This window comes from Panthera pardus, unplaced genomic scaffold, assembly GCF_024362965.1.
Source record: "Panthera pardus isolate Hobbes unplaced genomic scaffold, ASM2436296v1 HiC_scaffold_8, whole genome shotgun sequence".
Classification (NCBI taxonomy): Eukaryota; Metazoa; Chordata; class Mammalia; order Carnivora; family Felidae; genus Panthera; species Panthera pardus.
This window is the reverse complement of record NW_026527013.1, coordinates 146,711,553-146,732,210: the sequence shown is the minus strand read 5'-3', so window position 1 is coordinate 146,732,210 and position 20,658 is coordinate 146,711,553. Positions and strand designations below refer to the sequence as shown.

Below are 20,658 nucleotides of genomic sequence, written 5' to 3'. Positions count from 1 at the left end.
CGACCACTAACATTTTTTTATAATAAAAAAATACAATAAAATCAAAATGAAAAATAAAATCACTTTCTTTAGAAAGTGGTCTAAAATCATTAAGGTCCCAAGAGCTGAATGTAGTCTCAGAGAACTGAGTGAAAACATAACTGAGGGAAAGAAATACATGTATGATAGCAGAGAACAGTACCTGGCCATACATGTTTGATACTATGCACCATGCTCTACGCCAGGCACACGTTGTGTGAAAAACAGAGCAATGAACGACTTTTCTGCAGGTAAACATTAGAAAGTGGATGACAGAGGTGCCTGGGTGGCTCAGTCAGTTGAGCGTCTGACTTTAGCTCAGGTCATGATCTCATGGTTCCTAGGTTTGAGCCCCACATCGGGGTCTGTGCTACCAGCTCAGAGCCTGGAGCCTGCTCAGGATTCTGTGTCTCCCTTTCTCTCTGCCCCTCCCCTGCTCATGATCTCTCTCTCTCTCTCTCAAAAATAAACATTAAAAAAAAAAAAGTGGATGACATTCTTAAAAGGTGGGGGTCAATGGAACTACAGGATTTTTTCCCCTTTAACCTTTAGTAAACATTTAATTTTCAAGTTCATTCCAGTCAAAGGAATATTCAGTGAGATGCTTCCTTCCTTTAGTTAGCTGTATTGCTTTAAGCTGCCTCAAATTTCTTATGTACATATAACGAATGATAAACAAAGTAGTCTTTTGATTTCCCCATTCCTGAAATGGCTGAGACATGAGAGCCCTATAGACTACCACAAGAAACAGAAATAGTACCAGAAAGAGTTATATACGCCATAATACTCAGTGAAAATTATTTCAAATTGGACCAATTTTCATTCAACTTAGAATACTGTTTTAGGTGCACTGTTTTCATTCTTGTAAAGAACATGAACAGAACAGAACATTGCCAAGGATATCAGTTTCCTGGAAGGAAAATAAACAATGCCTCAAGAAAAGTACATTCTTTTTTGTTAAAAAATTTTTTTTACTATTATTTTAAGTTTGAGAGCAAATGTTTACTTCTTTGGAGCTTAAGATTTAACAAAGAAATACCATGGAAAAGAACAGAAGGAAATACTCCAAAATGTAAGCAAAGGTTAGCTTTGAATGATGGTATTACTTTTTCCCCCTATTTAAATTGCTTTTCTGAATTTCTAAATTGCTTTATTTTCAACTTATTTTGAAAATTTTCAAATTCTTAGACAAGTTTCAATAATGCAACAAATATTCATATACCCTCACCTAGATTACTTAATTGTTAACATTGTCACATGTTCTCATTCTTTCTGTTGTTTGTACCCCACACATACTTTTTTTGTGGAACTATTTGGGAGTAAGTTGTAGACATTTTCACTCATACTTGAGTTCATTTCACCTAAGAACATCACTTGAATAGCCACTATATATTAAATTTGGGAAACTTAACAATAGTCTTTTTTACAGTCATTTTCTCCACTAAACTAAAACTCAATCCACTATCAAGCACTGTATCTAGTTTTTGGGTCTTTTAAAGTTTATTATTTATTTTGAGACAGAGACAGTGCAAGTTGGGGTGGGGTGCAGACAGACAGGGAGACACAGAATCCCAAGCAGTCTCCACATTGCCAGTGTGAAGCCCGATGCAGGGCTCAAACTCAACAAAACCGTGAGATCATGGCCTGAGAGTCAGACGCTTAACCAAATGAGCCATCCAGGCGCCCCTTCAAGTCTCTTCGGCCTGGAATAGTTCCTCAGCCTTTTTTTTTTTTTTTTTAATTAAAAAAACCCATTTATTTATCTTGAGAGAGAAAGAACACAAGTTGGGCAGAAGCAGAGAGAAGGGGAGAGAGAATCCCAAGCAGGCTTCACACTCAGCATGGAGCCAGCCCAATGTAGGGCTCAATCCCACCTCAAGACCATAACCTGACCTGAGATAAAGAGATACTTAACAGACTAAACCACCCAGGTGCCCCTCAGCCTCTGTTTTTTTTAATGGCACTGATATTCTTTTTTTTTTTTTTTTTAATGTTTATTTTTTGAGAGAGAGAGAGAGACAGAGCATGAGTGGGGGAGGGGAGACACAGAATCTGAAGCAGGCTCCAGGCTCTGAGCTGTCAGCACAGAGCCTGAAACAGGGCTCGAACACACAAGCCGTGAGATCATGACTTGAGCCGAAGTTGGACGCTTAACTGAGTCACCCAGGCACCCTGACACTGATATTCTTGAAAAGTACAGAGCAGTTATGTAGCAGAATGTGCTGGATTTGGGTTGTCTGACTGCTTCCTCATGATCAGAATGAAATTTATGCAGTTCTGGCAAGAATACTACATAAGTGATACTGTGTCCTTCTCAGTGCATCATGTCAGGAGGCACATGCTATCAGTGTGTCCCAATGTTCACTTTGACCACTTAAGCTACGGTAGCCAATTTTTTTCCAATGTGAAGGTGTTCTTTTCTACCACTATAATTAGTAAAATATTGACGAGGATACAATTTGAGACTGTGTGAATATCCTGTTCCCCAAGAGACTTGCACCCAATGATATTAGCATTCACTGATGATTCTTGCTAAAATAATTATATCTTGCTAAACAACTATAATGCTGTTTTTCTAATTACAATTCATTCTACATTTGTTGACTGACATTAATTATAAAGTTTTTTTTCCCTTCCATTTTATTTGTTTGCATGAGTATGCTCTCATGGATCCTTTTCTTCTTCAATATATTGTATTTATTACTGTCATTATTCATTTTAATACTCATACTGTCCCAGTTTGGGCCAGTGAGAGCTCTTTTGAGCTGGTTTCTATGTCTTTTTTAAATGTTCCCATTAACGGGGCACCTGGGTGGCTCAGTTGGTTGAGTGTCTGACTCCAGCGTAGGTCATGATCTCGTAGTTTGTGGGTTCGAGCCCCACGTCCAGTTCTGTGCTGACAGCTTGGAGCCTGGAGCCTGTTTGGGATTCTGTGTCTCCCTCTCTCTCTCTGCTCCTCCCCCACTCACGTTCTGTCTCTGTTTCTCAAAAATAAATAAACATTAAAAAAAATTTTTTTTTTTTTAAATACTCTGTTCCTTTCTGGCACAACAAGATATCCAAGCTCATCTTTACACAGTTCTGGAATGAGCCATTTTCCCAAGGATGCCTTATTCCTTTTTAGTGGTGAATAACATTTGGAAACCAAGATCAGTTGTGCTAATTGCCAAGGGTGGTGCTGTTTCTAGGCCTATCCACATATGTACACACATATTATATAGCTTTTTTTAAGCCAAAATCATGAGTTCATGATTTCATTGATGATTCTCAGTTTTTAAGAACGTTAAAGGATTCTTCCTCTCCTTATCCCATTCCCTATTTATAGTACCTCCTTTCTTCCACTAAGAAAACTGACATTCTGCAATATCATATTTACTAATTTGCTCAACCTGAAATACACACAAAACACATTCCAGATTTACTATACCCAAACCACCACAGACAAAACACAAGATTTCTTTGCTTTCACTGTCTTTAAAATATATTTCAGTAGGAGTATGGTCTAAGCATTGTACTAAACATTTTCTCTCTTCCCCCCTGCTATTGGGTGGTAATGTTACCAACTGGATAAACAGGCGTCTGTTTGTAGTCAACTTTTAGGTTTTTCCTTTCTTTGTTTTATTTTCTATATTTGTAAAAATGTGATGTTTTATTTTTAGGAGAAAATATTGATTCTGTGGTAATCCTCTAATGAAGTAATACCTATGTATTACTAATGAAACACCTGTCTTCTTATGAAATAATATCAAATGAAGTAAATACATTTCCATGAGATTAAATGATTTAAGAGGGAGGGAAACACTGAGTTCCTGCTGTGTGCTAGGTAGTTTATGCATGGCCACATTTCATTCTTATAAAAAAAATAATGAAGCGTTTATCATAAACTCCCCTTTCATGTGAGACAGGTTAGAGAGATTCAGTAATTTAGTAAGATCTCACAGCTGGTGAGAGAAGAGAATAGAACGTGGACCCATGTCTGACTCCAAAGCTCATTTATGTATTTTTATTAACAAATATTCACTGAGTGCTTAAACTGTAAGCAGTGTGCTAAGTTTCTTTAACCCTTAAAAGAACATGTTTAATTAATTTTTTGACTTAAATATTTTTATCATTGGAGTATAATGACATACAATGTTATGTTAGTTTCAAGTGTACAACTTAGTGATTTTTTTTTTTAATTTTAGAGAGAGAGAGAGAGAGAGAGAGAGAGTGAGTATATGTGAGCAGGGGAGAAGAGCAGGGGGGGAGGGTGGGGAGAGAGAGAAAGAGAGAATGATTGAATGAATGAATCTTAAGTAGGCTTCACAGTCAGCACAAAGACTGACATGGGGCTTGATCCCATGACCCTGGGACCATGACCTAAGCTGAAATTAACAGCCAGACACTCAACCAACTGAGCCACCTAGGTGCCCCACAATGCGGTGATTTTTACTTAACAATTCCATACATTATTCAATACTCCTCACAGTAAGTATAGTTACCATCTGAACAGGTTTTATTTTTATTCACCATTTACCAGTGAGAAGACTGAAATTTACACTATCATTAGATGAATGTTTAAATTATGGTAGATCCTATTATGGAATATCATATATCACTCAATAAGAATACAATAGATTACAGTTTCTTGCAAACATCTCCACGCCACATCATTAAATTTTAAAATGTTATGTTGTAGAATACATATTTTACATTGTGTAATAAAACCAGAACATACAAAACTATACATCTGTGTCCGTGTGTACAGTCCATCCTTATTATTCAGATATTTGTGCATTTGTCTGCCCATTAAAATTTAGCTGAAACTCAAAATCAATACTTGTGGCACTATGTGGTCTTGCACAGACAAGTGGACAGCTGCGAAAATACACACACGTTCTCAGCTGAGGATGAACTGGGTGATGCTCTGCCTTCTTTTTTCACCTCTCACATTATAAACAAGCGTCCTTTTTGGTCTATTGGTGTCATGTTTTTTGCATTTTGTGCTTTTTGTTGGTGACTTCACTGCTTAAAATGATCCCCCAAGTGTAGCGCTGAAGTGTTGTCTAGTGTTCTTAAATGCAAAAAGGCCATAACGTGCCTTATGGAGAAAATGTGTGTGTTAAGACAAGCTTCTTTGAGGAAAGAGTTACAGTGCTATTGCCTGAGTTCAACGTTAATGAATGAACAATATAAGGAACTTAACTCCCTATGTCCCATAGGGTAATGGTTCAGTATTCACTAATTCAGCCGTAACAGAACAGACTGATGACTTAACAGAACTACTGTAAATAAAGAGAATCAGCTGTATTTGTATATCTGTGTATATGGTTGTGTGTATATGTGTGTTTGTGTAAAGATCTGCCAGATATGAAAGGTTACGCTTGAGAGGAGACAGAGCTGAGGAAAGTTGTTCAGGAAGAATCTTAAGCTTTATCTGTAGTCAATGTTTTTTTAAAAAATACATTAAAAAGGGTAGGCACTAGGAACGTAACATGACTAATTAAAAGGCAGAGCTGGGACAAAAACGGTTACATTGATTATCATAAATCTCACACTCCTAATCAATGTTTCTTTCACTTGATTTTCATCATAAAATGGAATAAGAAATTAATCAGAGTAGTAGAAACTGGTAGAGCTCAATGAGAAGCAGTATAGTTGGTAGTTTATAGAGAGCGAGCTCTGAAGCCATACTATTCAAGTCTCTATCCTTGTTTTGCCATTCACCAGCACTATTCCTGGGCAAGCGTCCTAGTTTCTTCATATATAAAAGGGCCTCACAACAGTAGCTACTTCATAGGATTATTATCTAGATTAAATGAGTTAAGACATGTACAGTACTTCGAATAGTACCTGGCCCCATAGAAGTGCTCAATAAATACTAACTATCACTTTATTGCTACTATCATGACTAAAGATAATGACTGCTGTAAAAAGAAAAGTGAACTATTAGGAATATACAATACTTTTAACTTAATATCCTATACGGACTAGGTAAGTTTTCCTATTTACATTTTTCTCCTGGATATAAGTTTATTTATACTTTCTATTGCTAATAATAAATTCACTATTATATAAAAAGTATCTGTAAACATGTGGGTTACAGACAGGAGGTTGAAGAAAGTATCTTTTATTAAAAAAATTTTTTTTTTCATGTTTATTCATTCCTGAGAGAGAGAGACAGAGTGCAAGTGGGGGAGGGGCAGAGAGAGAGGGAGACACAGAATCTGAAACAGGCTCCAGGCTCTGAGCTGTCAGCACAGAGCCTGACGTGGGGCTCAAACTCATGAGCCACGAGATCATAACCTGAGCTGAAGTCAGACACCCAACTGACTGACTCTCTCTCAATCTCTCTCTCTCCTTCCAAAAAAAAAAAAAAAAGAAAAAAAAAGAAAAAGGCAAAATGCTCTACAGGACAGATTGTTTCCTAGTTCTCACATACCTTGCCGAAAGTACGCTTAAACTGTACCAATGCATACTTTCTGGAACCAAGATACAGCTCTAAAAATCAGCAAAATGTCTGAGTTCAAGCTTAAAAGTGCCCACAGCCACCAGAAGCTCTAAAGATCCCCAGAGGTTATTTTGCTCTGAAGTCTGTCATTTTTCAAAATTAAGATGTCAGCTGTCTGTAAATCACTTTCCATTTTTCTAATTCTTCAAGGTACAAAGGACATTAGTCAATAATTAATTCTCACTAGGAGGTTAAGAGAAGCAATTTGGAAGGAAGTCTGTCAGAAACTTTAGCAGAGGCAAATTTTTTGGAGAATTTAGAAAATGAAGTATTTAGTTTATCTATACATGAAAAAAATGTATACAACTAGAGACACTGGACTGGCTCAGTTGGTGAAGCGTGTGACTCAATCTCAGGGTTGTGAGTTTGAGGCCCACATTGGGTGTAGAGATTACTCAAAAATAAAAATCTTAAAAAATGTATATATCTACACGTGAAATACCCCACTTGATTTCAACTCTAAGTGGAGTGAAGATAAGACAATCTGATGGGAAATAAACAAGAGTCAGGAACTTGAAGTAGGCATGAAACATTAAGGAAAATACATTTTGTTTATAAATACCAAATTTCTCCTTATTAAAATTGGCATAAAGTCCGAATTTGCCTTTCATCCCAACTTACCAGTGTTACAAAGAAGATTACATTTTTTTAAAAATCCTTTTCTGTTTTTTAATTTATTTATTTTGAGAGACAGAGCATGCACCCAGAGGGGCAGAGAGAGAGGGAGAGAATCGCTAAGCAGGCTCCAAGCTGTCAGCACAGAGCCCGATGTGCAGCTTGAACTCATGGTTCGTGAGATCATGACCTGAGCCCGAAACCAAGCTTCCGATGCTTAACCGACTGAGCCACCCAGGTACCCCAAGAAGATTATGTTTTTGAGGGAGGTAATATTAATAGTACTCTGAATGGGGCACTTACTGTTTTATTGTGTTAAGTGTTCGCCATAATTATTTCACCTAATTCTCTCAACTTATGGTAAGTACTCTTATTACCTCCATTTTATAAATGGAGAAAATTAAATATTAGAGAGGTGACTTGCTGGGGGCACCTGGGAGGCTCAGGTGACGATCTCACGGCTTGTGGGTTCAAACTCCCCATCAGGCTCTGTGCTGACAGCTTGGAGCCTGAAACTTGCTTTGGATTCTGTGTCTCCTTCTCTCTCTCTGCCCCTCCCCTGCTCACACTCTGTCTCTCAAAAATAATAAATAAATGTTAAAAATTTAAAAAAATAATAAAAAGAAAGGTACTTGCAAGAGGTCACTTTTTTTAAGTAGGCTTCACACTCAGCGTGGAGCCCAACGTGGGGCTAGAACTCACGACCCTGAGATCAAGATCTGAGCTGAGATCAAGAGTTGGACACTGAACCGACTTAGGCACCCAGGCACCCCTCAAGGTAGCTTTTTGAAATTAATTTGGTTGAAATTAGCAAGTGGCAGAATTGATATCTGAACCTAGATTCTGACTCTTAATCACTCTCCTACACTCTCATCTCTAACTACTAAACATACTGCCTCCTTCAAACAAGGTAGGAAGTGAAACCCCACAGGAATTTCTTTTTGTATTTTTTTCTATTGTTTGTATTGTTCTCAGTGTATCTGAGGTTTGCTTGGAATCCAAGTAAAACAAACTGTTCCTGGAAAATATATTAGCTGGCAGTGAATGGGGAAGAGACCAAAGAAAGGAGTTAAGTTAAAGGTAAAATATTTGCTGACACCAACCTAACATATTTAAATGACTGCCAAGAAATTTTTGTTCTAAAGGCTAAATATAAGTCAGCCAGAGACATTTTAGTGCTGCTCACCAATAAAATAGAAATAATGGCCCTGGGCTGTGGTATCCATGCATAACAAGGCACATGTTCATTCGAACAATATCTATGTGCCAGGTTCCTAATTCATTTATCACTAAATCTCTGTCTCAAATGATGAAATTCACAAGGGTATGGACTTTCTAAAATAACGCTTATACTTAAATTCTTCATCACAGGGTTAAACTCTCTGTTAGCCTCAAAATATTTGTATGGAATAGTGCTAAACAATTATCTAAATTTTCAGAGAACCTATGTTTTATAGCAAAGTGTGCTCAGTCCTACCCTGTGGAATCCTATGTGTTCTGGAATTAGAACTCAGGACTAGAGGTGCCTCTATCAGTGGAGAAGCCTTGATTACTGGTTATGGAATAAGAAAGGGCAAGACCCCAAGGAAAATTGCTATTCTTTCCCATCCCACTGAAAAACACCAGAATTATATATGTTCTGTTCCTTTGAGGTATAGCTCACCTTTAGGAGACATAAGGATGATGAAGAAATTAAATTGCTATCCCAAAGTGTTATTTTATGCTAGAGATAAAGACTAGTATCTGTATTTCATATACTGGAAAATCTCAATACTACTGTTCAGCTCTAAGGCAAATTATAACAGCAGTGGCATGAATGGAATTAATAAGCATTTACCACGTGACTGTATTTTGTAATGCCAAGAGGGGGGCTGGAAATTCCCCTACTTCAAAAGCCTACAGCCTTGTTGAAAGCATAAAGCTATCATAATGATGTATCCTAACAAAAAGATTCTTGAAAATTCACCTGATTTCTACTGGATTCTGTAAGATTCCCCACTTCACTACAGTCTAGTTACATTAATAATCCATTGATACTAAATGAGAGTACTCCTAAATGGAGACTGATGCCCATATCTGGAGTGTCTGAGAAACACTGGAGTTTCAAGTAGAGTTTATCTTAAACAATTAAAATAACAGCATACAAAATTTGGCATTTTCAGGGAAGAGATAATGCATTTTCTTTGATCTCAAAATGATTTTGTCATTGCCTACCCATCACCAATCTGTTGATTCCACAAAGAATAAACTGAGAGGAAAAATCATCCCACCAAGAAGTGTCATCTAATAGTTAAGTGTATGAGTAGTACACCTACATTCCAAAACCATGCTATACGAGTTAATTTATTTTGATCATGCTTCTACTGCCACGTGTTTGCATAAGAACCCAGCAATTGGTGTAACAGGAACTGCAAACTGACCCATGAACTGGTGACTGATGCTTGGAAAATAACTCTGTAGCAGGTTATTAGAAATTTTGCAGGCTACCTTGAAACTTGTTTTGTTTAGATGAACATCTCGCCTGATGTTTCACTTAAAAGAAACCAAAATCCAATCCCCCAAATGGTAGGGCATGTAAGTTAGATAAACTAGGCTGGAATACTTACCTAGAGCTGTAAAATCTGAACCAGATTTGAATAGAGCAGAAGCTAGGAGCTGAAACTGTAAAAGAAAAATAGAAGCAAATTAGCTGACTAAGCATATTAGAGAAAAATTATGTGTCAGTTTGACCATTAGCCACTGTAGATCTCTGCACATGTGCTGCAGAAGTCTGTTCATTAAATAGTAGCAAGAACACTACATTTAAAAAAATATGCTGATTTTTCTTTTTATTATTATTTTTTTAACGTTCATTTGTTTTTGAGAGGCAGAGAGACAGAGCGCAAGCAGGGGAGGGGCAGAGAGAGAGAGAGAGAGAGAGAGAGAGAGAGAGAGAGACACAGAATCTGAAGCAGGCTCCAGGCTCTGAGCTGACAGCACAGAGCCCTAAATGGGGCTTGAACTCACGAACCACGAGATCACGACCTGAGCCGAAGTCGGATGCTTAACTGACTGAGCTACCCAGGTGCCCCAGATTTTTCTTCTTAAAAAAAAAAAAAAAAAAAAAAAAAATTTTAATGTTTATTTATTTTTAAGACAGAGACAGAGCGTGAACGGGGGAGGGTCAGAGAGAGAGTAAGACACAGAATCTGAAGCAGGCTCCAGGCTCTGAGCTGTCGGCACAGAGCCCGACGCGGGGTTCGAACTCACAGACTGTGAGATCATGACCTGAGCCGAAGTCGGACGCTCAACCAACTGAGTCACCCAGGCGCCCCAACACATCAATATTTGTAAGCTCTGACTTATGGCCTTTTGAAGGGCAGAGACTGGACAAGTATTCCAGAAGTAATTATTGAAGCAAGAGTTAAGAAAAAAGGGAACAAAAGGAAGAATTTAAGATACATGGGAAGTGTTTTTGTTTTTTTTAAATATTCTCGGGGTGGGGTGTGCCTGGGTGGTTCAGTTGGTTAAGCGCTGGACTTTGGCTCAGATCATGATCTCATGTTTCGTGAGTTTGAGCCCCGCGTTGGGCTCTGTGCTGACAGGTCATAGCCTAGAGCCTGCTTCGGATTCTGTCTCCTTCTCTCTCTGTCCCTCCCCCAGTTCACGCTCTGTCTCTCTCAATAAATAAACGTTAAAAAAAATTAAAAAAAAAAATTCCCCACTCTTAGAAAATATTCTGCCAATGGAATAAAGACAGTTTCTTTAGCAAGTGGTGCTGGGAAAACTGGACAGAGATACACAGAAAAACGAACCTGGACCACTTTCTCACACCATACACAAAAATAAACTCAAAATGGATGAAAGACCTAAATGTAAGCCAGGAAGCCATCAAATCCTTGAGAAGAAAGCAGGCAAAAACCTCTTTGATCTTGGCCGCAGCAACTTCTTACTCAACATGTCTCCAGAGGCAAGGAAAACAAAAGCAAAAATGAACTATTGGGACCTCATCAAAATAAAAAGCTTCTGCACGGTGAAGGAAACAATCAGCAAAACTAAAAGGCAACTGATGGAATGAGAGAAGATATTTGCAAATGACATATCAGATAAAGGGTTAGAATCCAAAATCTATAAAGAACATATCAAACTCAACAACCAAAAAAAAACAAATAATCCAGTGAAGAAATGGGCAAAAGACATGAATAGATACTTTTCCAAGGAAGGCATCCAGATGGCTAACACACACATGAAAAAATATCACTCATCATCAGGGAAATACAAATCAAACCCATAATGAGATACGACCTCACACCTGTCAGAATGGCTAACATTAACAACTCAGGCAACAACAGATATTGGCGAGGATGTGGAGAAAGAGGATCTCTTTTGCACTGCTGGTGAGAATGCAAGCTGGTGCAGCCACTCTGGAAACCAGTATGGAGGTTCCTCAAAAAGTTGAAAATAGAACTACCCTATGACCCGGCAATTGCACAACTAGGTATTTATCCAAGGGATACGGGTATGCTGTTTCAAAAGGGCACATGCACCCCAATGTTTATAGCAGCACTATCAACAATAGCCAAAGTATGGAAAGAGCCCAAATGTTCATCGATGGATGAATGGATAAAGAAGACGTGGTATATATATATACGATGGAGTGTATATATACTCCATATAGATGAACACAAAGGAAGGGAAGCAAAAATAATAAAAAATAGGGAGGGGGACAAAACATAAGAGACTCCTAAATATGGAGAACAGAGGGTTACTGGAGGGGTTGTGGGGGGGGGGGATAGGCTAAATGGGTAAAGGGCATTAAGGAATCTACTCCTGAAATCATTGTTGCGCTATATGCTAACTAATTTGAATGTAAATTAAAAAAAAATTCTGGGTATTAGTCCTCTGTCAAATATATTTACTGCAAATATTATTTAGTCTGTGGCTTGTCCATTTTTCTAAAGTCTTCTGATGAAATTTTACTTCTGATGAAATCCAACTTAGCAGGCTTTTTACTTTTAGGGTTAGTGCCTTTGTGTCATGTCCATGAAATCTCTGCCTATGCCAAGGTTGTGAAGATGTTTTCTTCTTGAAGCTTTATTGTTTTAGGTTTTATATTTAGGTCCATCTTTTTTTTTTAATTTAATGTTTATTTATTTTTGAGAGATAAGAGCACAAGCAGGGAGGATCAGACAGAGAGGAGAGACACAGAATCCGAGCAGGTTCCAGGCTCTGATCTGTCAGCACAGAGTCCAACACGGGGCTCGAACCCACAAACCGTGAGATCATGACCTGAATCAAATTCAGACGCTTAACTCACTGAGCCACTCAGGCATCCCTAAAATTCTTATTTTCTCCTTCTTTTTTTTTTTTTTTTTTAATTAAAAAACACATTTTAAAAAATGTTTTTATTAAAAAAAATTTTTTTTTAACCTTTATTTATTTTTGAGACAGAGAGAGACAGAGCATGAACGGGGGAGGGGCAGAGAGAGAGGGAGACACAGAATCGGAAGCAGGCTCCAGGCTCTGAGCCATCAGCCCAGAGCCCGATGCGGGGCTCGAACTCACAGACCGCGAGATCGTGACCTGAGCTGAAGTCAGAGGCTTAACCGACTGAGCCACCCAGGCGCCCCGTTTTTGTTTATTTTTCAATGAGAGAGAGACAGAGCATGAGCGGGGGAGGAGCAGAGAGAGAGGGAGATACAGTATCCGAAGCAGGCTCCAGGTTCTAAGCTGTCAGCACAGAGCCCAATGCGGGGCTTGAACCCACAAACTGTGAGATCATGACCTGAGCCGAAGTCGGACGCTCAACCAACTGAGCCACCCAGGCACCCTGAAAAATTCTTATTTTCTAATTGTTCATTGCTAATATAAAAATAATCACTTTTCCCCCCTATTGACCTTGTATTCTGTAACCTTGCTAAATTCACTTATTTTAGCATATTGTTTTGCGGACTGCACAGGGTTTTCCATATACACAATAATGTGATCTATACACACAATTCTGCTTTTCCCTTTCCAATCCATACACTGCTTATTCCTTTTTCTTACCTGATTGCACTAGCTATAACTTCTGGTACAATGCTGAGTAGAGGATGTCTGTTGATAACAGGCATCCTTTCCTTGTCTTAATCTTTAGGGAAAGAGTTTTATAATTAATTAGGAGTGAGAGCTTCATAGATGCCCTTTATGAGACTTAGGAAGGTTCTTTTCATTCCTTGTCTGCTAGTTTTTTGTTTGTTTTTTTTTTTATCATAAATGGGTTTTAAATTTTGTCAATGCTTATTCTCCACTTATTGAGATGATCTAAGGTTCTTCTCCTTCATTCTATCAATGTGGTGAATGACTGATTTTCAAATGTTAAACAGACTTTATATTCCTAGAATATACTCTCAGTTATTATGCATTAACCTTTTTATATATTGCTGGATTTGATTAGATAAAATTTTATTAAGAATTTTGCATCTCCATTCACAAGAGGTATTATAGTTTTATAATAACACAAGAGGTTTATAGTTTTCTTTGCTTGTAGTATTTTTGTTGGGTTTTTAATATCAGTCAAGGTGCTTCATAACAGGATGTAGAAAGTGTTCTGTCTTCCTCTCCTTTCTTAGAGTCTATGAAGAGTTGCTATTTTTACTTCCTTCATTCCTGAATGAATTTAGTGAGATAGCCATCAAGAGTCCAGTTTTCTTTTCTTTCAAAAAACACTTTGAAAGTGTTTTTTTTTTTTTTTTTATTTTAGAGACAGCATGGGTGAGACAGCAAGTGGAGGAGGGACTGAGTGGGGGAGAGGGAAGGAGTAAGAGTGAGGGAGGGGGAGGGGAGAATCTTAAGCAGGCTCCCTGTTCAGCACAGAGCCCAATGTGGGGGCTCTATCCCAGGGTCCCGGGATCATGACTAGGTGCCCTGAAAGTTGTGTTTTGTTTGTTTGTTTGTTTTTTAAGCTTATTTATTTTAAGAGAGAGAAAGAGAAAGAGAGAGAGGAAGGGGCAGAAGGTTCAGGGAAAAAGAATCCCAAGCAGGCTCCACGCTGTGAGCAGAGCCTAATGTGGGGCTGGAACTCAAGTCACTGGAATTTACCCTTTAAATTAAACCATAAGATCATGACCTGAGCTTAAATCAAGAGTCGGATGCTTAACTGACTGAGCCACTCAAGTGCCCCCCAAAGTTTTTAATTACAAATTCAATCTATGTCTGTAACTGATATGGAGTTCCTTAATATTTTCTAATTCTTCTTGTGTCTGTTTTGTTGTGCCTTCCAAGGAATTTGTCCATTTCAGCAAGTTGAATTTGTTGGTAGTTCATAATATCTCCTTAGTCTCTTTTAATATATATAGGGTCTGTAATAATGTTGACAACTTATATTTTCACTATTTTTTTTCTTCCTAAGTTTGGCTATTTTATTCACCTTTTCAAAGAACCAACTTTTCACTTAAAACATTTTTTTCTATTATTTGTTTCCTAGTTCATTATTTTCCAATCTTCTACTTATTTTAGGGTTAATTTGCTCCTCTTTTCTGACATCCAAGGTGAAAGATAAACATTACTGGTTCTACATGTGGAAGGGTAGGGAGAAAACTATTATTTTAACAACCTGATTTAGTGGAACTGGTATGCACTGACCTAGGATTTTAACAGGTATCAAGTGATACTATATAATCTGAATAAAGCCAAACTTGAATATCTAACTACCACCTCAATGTATAAGGCTGGCTGTTCCACAAGCATCTCAAACTGAAGATATATCCAACATTATACTCCTGGTCCCAGTCAGGAGTCCACACCCAGCACCCCAAACTGGGATGACCCACAGCTTTCTCATTTCAGTTGATGGTAACTCCATCCACTAAGACTAGTAACTTTGGAGTCATTTTTTTCAAACACTACATCCAGTCGATCATAAAATTCTGTTGGTTCTACTTTTTAAAAAAGTTTTTAATTTTCAGTTAGTTAACATACAGTGTAATATTGGTTTCAAGTGTACAGCATCGTGATTCAACACTTCATACATCACCGTGTTCATCACAAGAGGATTCCTTAATCTCCATCATTGACTTAACCCACTCTCACCCACTTCCTTTCTGGTAACCGTTAGTTTGTTTTCTATAGTTAAGAGTCTTTTGGGGCACCTGGCTGATTCAGGTGGTAGAGGGTGTGACTCCTGATCTCTGGGTTATGGGTTTGAACCCCATGTTGGGTGCAGAGATTCCTTAAAAAAAAAAGAGAGAGAGTCTGTTTCTTGGTTTGCCTCTCCTTTTTCTTCCCCTTTGCTCATTTGTTTTGTTTCTTAAATTCCACACATTGAGTAAAATCATATGGTATTTGTCTTTCTCAGACTTACCCATTTAGCATAATATTCTCTAGATCTGTCCATGTCATTGCAAATGGCAAGATTTCATTCTTTTTTATGGCTGATAATATTCCACTGTATATACGTGTACGCGCACACACACACACACATAATATCAATCGATGCACACATGGGCTGTTTCCATAATTTGCCTATTATAGATAATGCTGCTATAAATATCAAAGTGCATGCATGTATCCCTTTAAATTAGCATTTTTGTATTCTTTGGGTAAATAGTAGTGCAACTGCTGGATCATAGGGTAGTTCTACTTTTAACTTTCTGAGGAAACTCTACACTGTTTTCCACAGTGGCTGCACCAGAGTTTGCATTCCCACTGGTGATTCCACCGTTAACATCTACTGAGAATCTGATCTACTCTACTTCTCACTATTTCTACTGCTGCTACTGGGTCTGAGCTACAATAATCCCTTCCTTAGAATTTCTGTAGTCTCCCTTACAGGCCTCTCTGCCTCCATTCTTATTCTCCTTTAGTCTATTCTCAATACAGCAGTCAGAATAATCTTAGATCTTAGTGATCTTAGGTAAGACATAAAGCACATCTTATCATTCCTTTGCACAATACCCTGAACTGGCTCCTTATTCATTCAGAGTGAAAACCAAAGTCCTAACAGTGACTTAAGAAGTCATTCACCATATGATTTCCCAATCCCTGCTCTTACCTCTCCGACCTCATCTCTGACTCCTCTGAACATTTTTACCTCTGCTCTAGCCACAGTGGCCTCCTTGCTGTTCTACACAAAGCCAGAATGTTCCCATCCTCAGGTCCTTTTTCTAGCCCTCCCTTTGCTAGGAATTATCTTCCCCAAATTAGCTGCTTAGACTCCCTCACACCCTTCAAGTGTCTGTGTGCAGCTCATTTTTTTTTTTATTTATTTTTTTTAACGTTTATTTTTGAGACAGAGAGAGACAGAGCATGAACGGGGGAGGGTCAGAGAGAGGGAGACACAGAATCTGAAACAGGCTCCGGGCTCTGAGCTATCAGCACAGAGCCCGACGCGGGGCTCGAACTCACGGACCGCGAGATCATGACCTGAGGCGAAGTCGGCCACTTAACCGACTGAGCCACCCAGGCGCCCCTGTATGCAGCTCATTTCTAAATGAGGCCTGTTATGATCATCCTACTTAATACTGCAACTGCCCAATTCTCACCCCTTCTAACTCTGATCTCCCTTTATTGACCCTTTTTATCTCTTTTTAATTTTCTCATTATACCTATTTCCAATGTACTATATAACTTATATACTTTATAAACTGTACTTTATAATTTGCTATATAATAGTTTATTGTCTTTCCTCAGTGGTAGTAAGTACCACCCAGGAAGGTATTTTGCTTGGTTCACTAATGCACCTCTTGTGCCTAGAACAATGCCTGGCATGTTGTAAGGACTTAATACACATTGGTTAAATGAATGACACCAGTACTTTGGAAGCTCAGTAGAAATATAATTAATACAAAATGTGTAATACTGGCTGAAAACTTGTTTTTCTCATTCCTTCTCTATTATAGAATCTTCTGAAAATGGCAGAAATAATTTAGGCAACCTTCTCTTGGGCCTTTTCTAGAAAATTATATCATTTTCATAAGGTTTATCAGGACCTCACTGCCAATTCAGAATCCATGTTCGGGAGAATGAAGGAAAGCAAAGAATCATTATTTGGCACATAGCTGGTAATCCACCATCATTCCAATATAGGCACAATAATGGTGATCATCATAGTAGGTGCCCCCCAAAAGAGAACCACTTTTAGTTGCTGATACAATCATTTAATACAATAAACACTTTCTAAAATATACACAGAGGACAAAAACAAGTTACTACAGAAAACAGCAGTAAGGTCTGTTTTGATAAGTGGAACGGTATGTTATAAGGAGAGTGAAGATCTCTATGCCTTACTAACAAATACTGTGAGTATATATCCTAGAACTGTCACCAAGGGATTTCTTTTACCAAAACAAAATCCATTCACACATTTTAGAACAAAATAATCTCACAGACCAGTAATTCTCAATGTCAGGAGTGTTTTCAGTTTTCTGTTACATAAGAGCAGACAGAGACTCTTAGGGTGAGGGTATTGTTTTGAGTAACTTTGGAAGTGATTCAGATGCTGACACACATGTGCAGAGCACCATTTTAACTAACTTCAACTAGGGCTAAGCAACTCTTAACAGATACAGCTATTAAGAAATGGAATGGAAGTCTGTGGCATACAAAATCATAATTTGAAACTACCGAGGAAGCGATAAAAAGAGAAACCTGCTACCAAAATTTTAAAAATGGCTCAATTTGAACTCAAGATACCTCCCTGTCCTGGCTTTTCCCATTAGCTTAGCTTTAAGAACGAACTGTTTTCTTTGGCCTACTTGCAGCTGGCACAATTGAATTTATTTACTTTGCAATATTTTGTTTTAAGTTTTTAAGTCGTTGGGTTTTTTTGAGAGAGAAAGCGAAACGGGGGCGGGGAGGGGCAGAGAGAAAATCCCAAGCAGGTTCTGCAATGTCAGCGCAGAACCGGACTCAGGGCTAAAACTCACAAACCGTGAGATCCTGACCTGAGCTCAAGTCGGATGCTTAACTGACTGAGCCACCCAGGAGCCTCTGTTCTGGTTTGGTTTTAAAAAATAAGAGAAAACAAAACAAACCAAAACAAAAAATAAGAGAAAAATGAATGTTCCTGGTAACAGCCATGTCAGAATAACAATGGAGAAAACACAAGGAAATTTATTTATAACGTTCAAATGCCTGGTCTAATACAATGCACATTAATGGGCTCTTTACAACTATGTTCAGTTATAAGCCATAACAGATTAAACCAAACATATTCTGCTACTTGGGGATAATTTCCCCATTTCAAATAGTATCATGAATTGATTGAAGCGCAAGGAAGACAATTAACTGTCCCCCTTCAGATGGTCCTAAATTGTGTTCTGCTGATTCTCCACCTAGAGAAGGGTTACAACCAATACTAAGTAAGAGCAACTATGAAAGAGAAGCTCTTTGTTTTTGGTGCCAAGGACACACAGGTTCTACTGCTTGAAAGTACAATGAACCTGGTACCTGAAAGTGATTTGACATTAAATCAGAAGCCTGTGTTACTGGGGAACAAAGAAAAGCACTGCCTGATGTTGCTATTACAAAGCCAAAGTGAAACAACAGATAACAGGGAAGTAGATGGAAAGGACGGAACTAGATATCGTCAGCACCAATTCTGTGAGTAGAAGGTAAAATGGATTGCAGTTCAGATGTTGCAAGATGAACTATGAACAAGGATGCTTGGCAAAAGTTAAAGTGACAAAAGAATCTCAGAAGTTAGTAGGAAGACCAGCTATGACTATGAAATTCACTGCAGGTATATTCACCCACCACAGATAAGCAAATATTCCCCACACTGGGGGGACAGATTACCCCTAAAAATATTACATCTTCTCCTTCCCTTCCATATTAGGTAACCACAACAACAACAACAAACCCCTGAAAAGTAATGACCTGCTATTAATTCTCAAAGTTAGGGACTCCTAATGAATGAAGTCAGTAGAATGTAGTCCAACTATCCTGCTATGACATCAAGGTAGAAGGGATTCTAACTCCTACCAACCTCTCTTCACTTTGTCCCTACAAAAGAGGAGAGTTTTCTTTCTTCTCTTAAGGCATTTTGGAGTACCAACAGAAAAGTTCAGGGACATGCGGGAGGCTGAGTCGGTTGAGCATCTGACTTCTGATTTTGGTTCAAGTCATGATCCCAGGGTCATGGGATCAAGTCCCGTGTGTGATTCTCTCCCCCTCTGCCCCTTTCCCCTGCTCACACACTCTCTCTCTCTTAAAAAAAAAAAAAAAAAAAGACTCAAACTGAGGCATGTAATCCTTAAGTGAAAGAAGCATGGGACTATGAAAGTAAAAATTTCTATTTGCTTCCCAACACACAAAACTAAAGTCTAAATTAAAATTTTAAACCTGAGAATCCTTTTCTGAATGGATCAAGGGCTTTTTGTGTGACCTGAACCTTTTGTTATCACATGAAAGTAAGCCTTTTCAATTTTTATTTCATCTGCTCTGTGCCACTTTATTTTTTTTCAGAGAGACGGGGGGAGAGAGAGAGAGAGAGAGAGAGAGCGAGCGAGCATGTGCACATAAGCAGGGGAAGGGCAGAGACAGAGAGAGAGAGAGAGAGCGAGCCAAGCAAGCCCCATGCTGTCAGTGTGGAGCCTGACGCAGGCTCGAACCCACAAACTGAAAGGCCATGACCTGAGCTGAAATCAAGAGTTGAGACCCAACCGACTGAGCCATCCAGGTACCCCCTGCTCTATGCCATTTTAAAAATTATTAATGTCATCCCATTTCCCCATTTTCCTTTAAACATCTAAGAGCAAAATCAGCAAGTAAGAGTTAGAAAGACTTTTTTTCTCTTAATGCTCACTTTCGGAAGTTTATTATCACTTTTACCTCTTTTGTCTCTTCTGGGTCTGAATGATCCACAGTTATATAAAGATCGTTTTGCAAATATTTCAGAGCACTAAGGGGATCCATTTGGGCCTTTTCTTCAAACCTAGAAAATGTAAACAAGAACAATAATTGTCTGGAGTTATGGGAAAACATCAGAAATGTCATTCAGACCTGGAGTAGAATATTGTGTCTAAGGAGTCACTGTAGATATCTAAAAAAAAAAACCCTGTGTTTGGGAATCCAGAAGTAAGAATACTGCCATGGAGACAGTACAGCTGTGGAGTTCCTGGAGACGTCACGGTGATGCCAGGAGGTCACAGGCAGCTGTGGAGCGAGAGACTGGGTAGGAGTACCTCCCACCCTCTTCTTAAAACTACAAGCTAAGATTAAATCAACTACAAAACATAGTGAACATGTCAAATATTTTACATAACAAAACTGCAAAAGAGCCAAATATGTTTCATGAGAAACAAGTAGAGATAAAATAAAAATACTTGATTAGATTTGTGCAATATACATTCCATTAGAGGTCCTTAACAGGTCAGAAACAGACATGAGTATACTTTCTTTTCACGAGTATCATGGACACTGATTGAATATATATATATTTTTAAATGGCTCAAATATTTTTAACAAGATTATTTCCTGTCTCAGTCAATAACAATAACAATTGTAGCAACCACTTATCAAGTATTTGTTATATGCTAGACAATGTATCAAGTATTTTACATATATTACTTCATTTA

At 38.3% G+C, this 20,658-nt stretch overlaps 1 protein-coding gene across 3 annotated transcripts in view; it reads right to left on the bottom strand.

Moving 5' to 3' along the window:
- Positions 1–20,658, bottom strand: part of MKLN1 (muskelin 1) — a 365,725-nt gene that overhangs the window by 754 nt on the left and 344,313 nt on the right. For all 3 annotated transcript variants that reach the window (XM_053897538.1, XM_019452771.2, XM_019452770.2), the window contains 2 exons: positions 19,913–20,015; positions 9,730–9,784 (listed from right to left, as the gene is read on the bottom strand). In XM_053897538.1, coding sequence (XP_053753513.1) covers positions 9,730–9,784; positions 19,913–20,015 — 158 coding nt within the window. The remainder of the gene's footprint in view (positions 1–9,729; positions 9,785–19,912; positions 20,016–20,658) is intronic.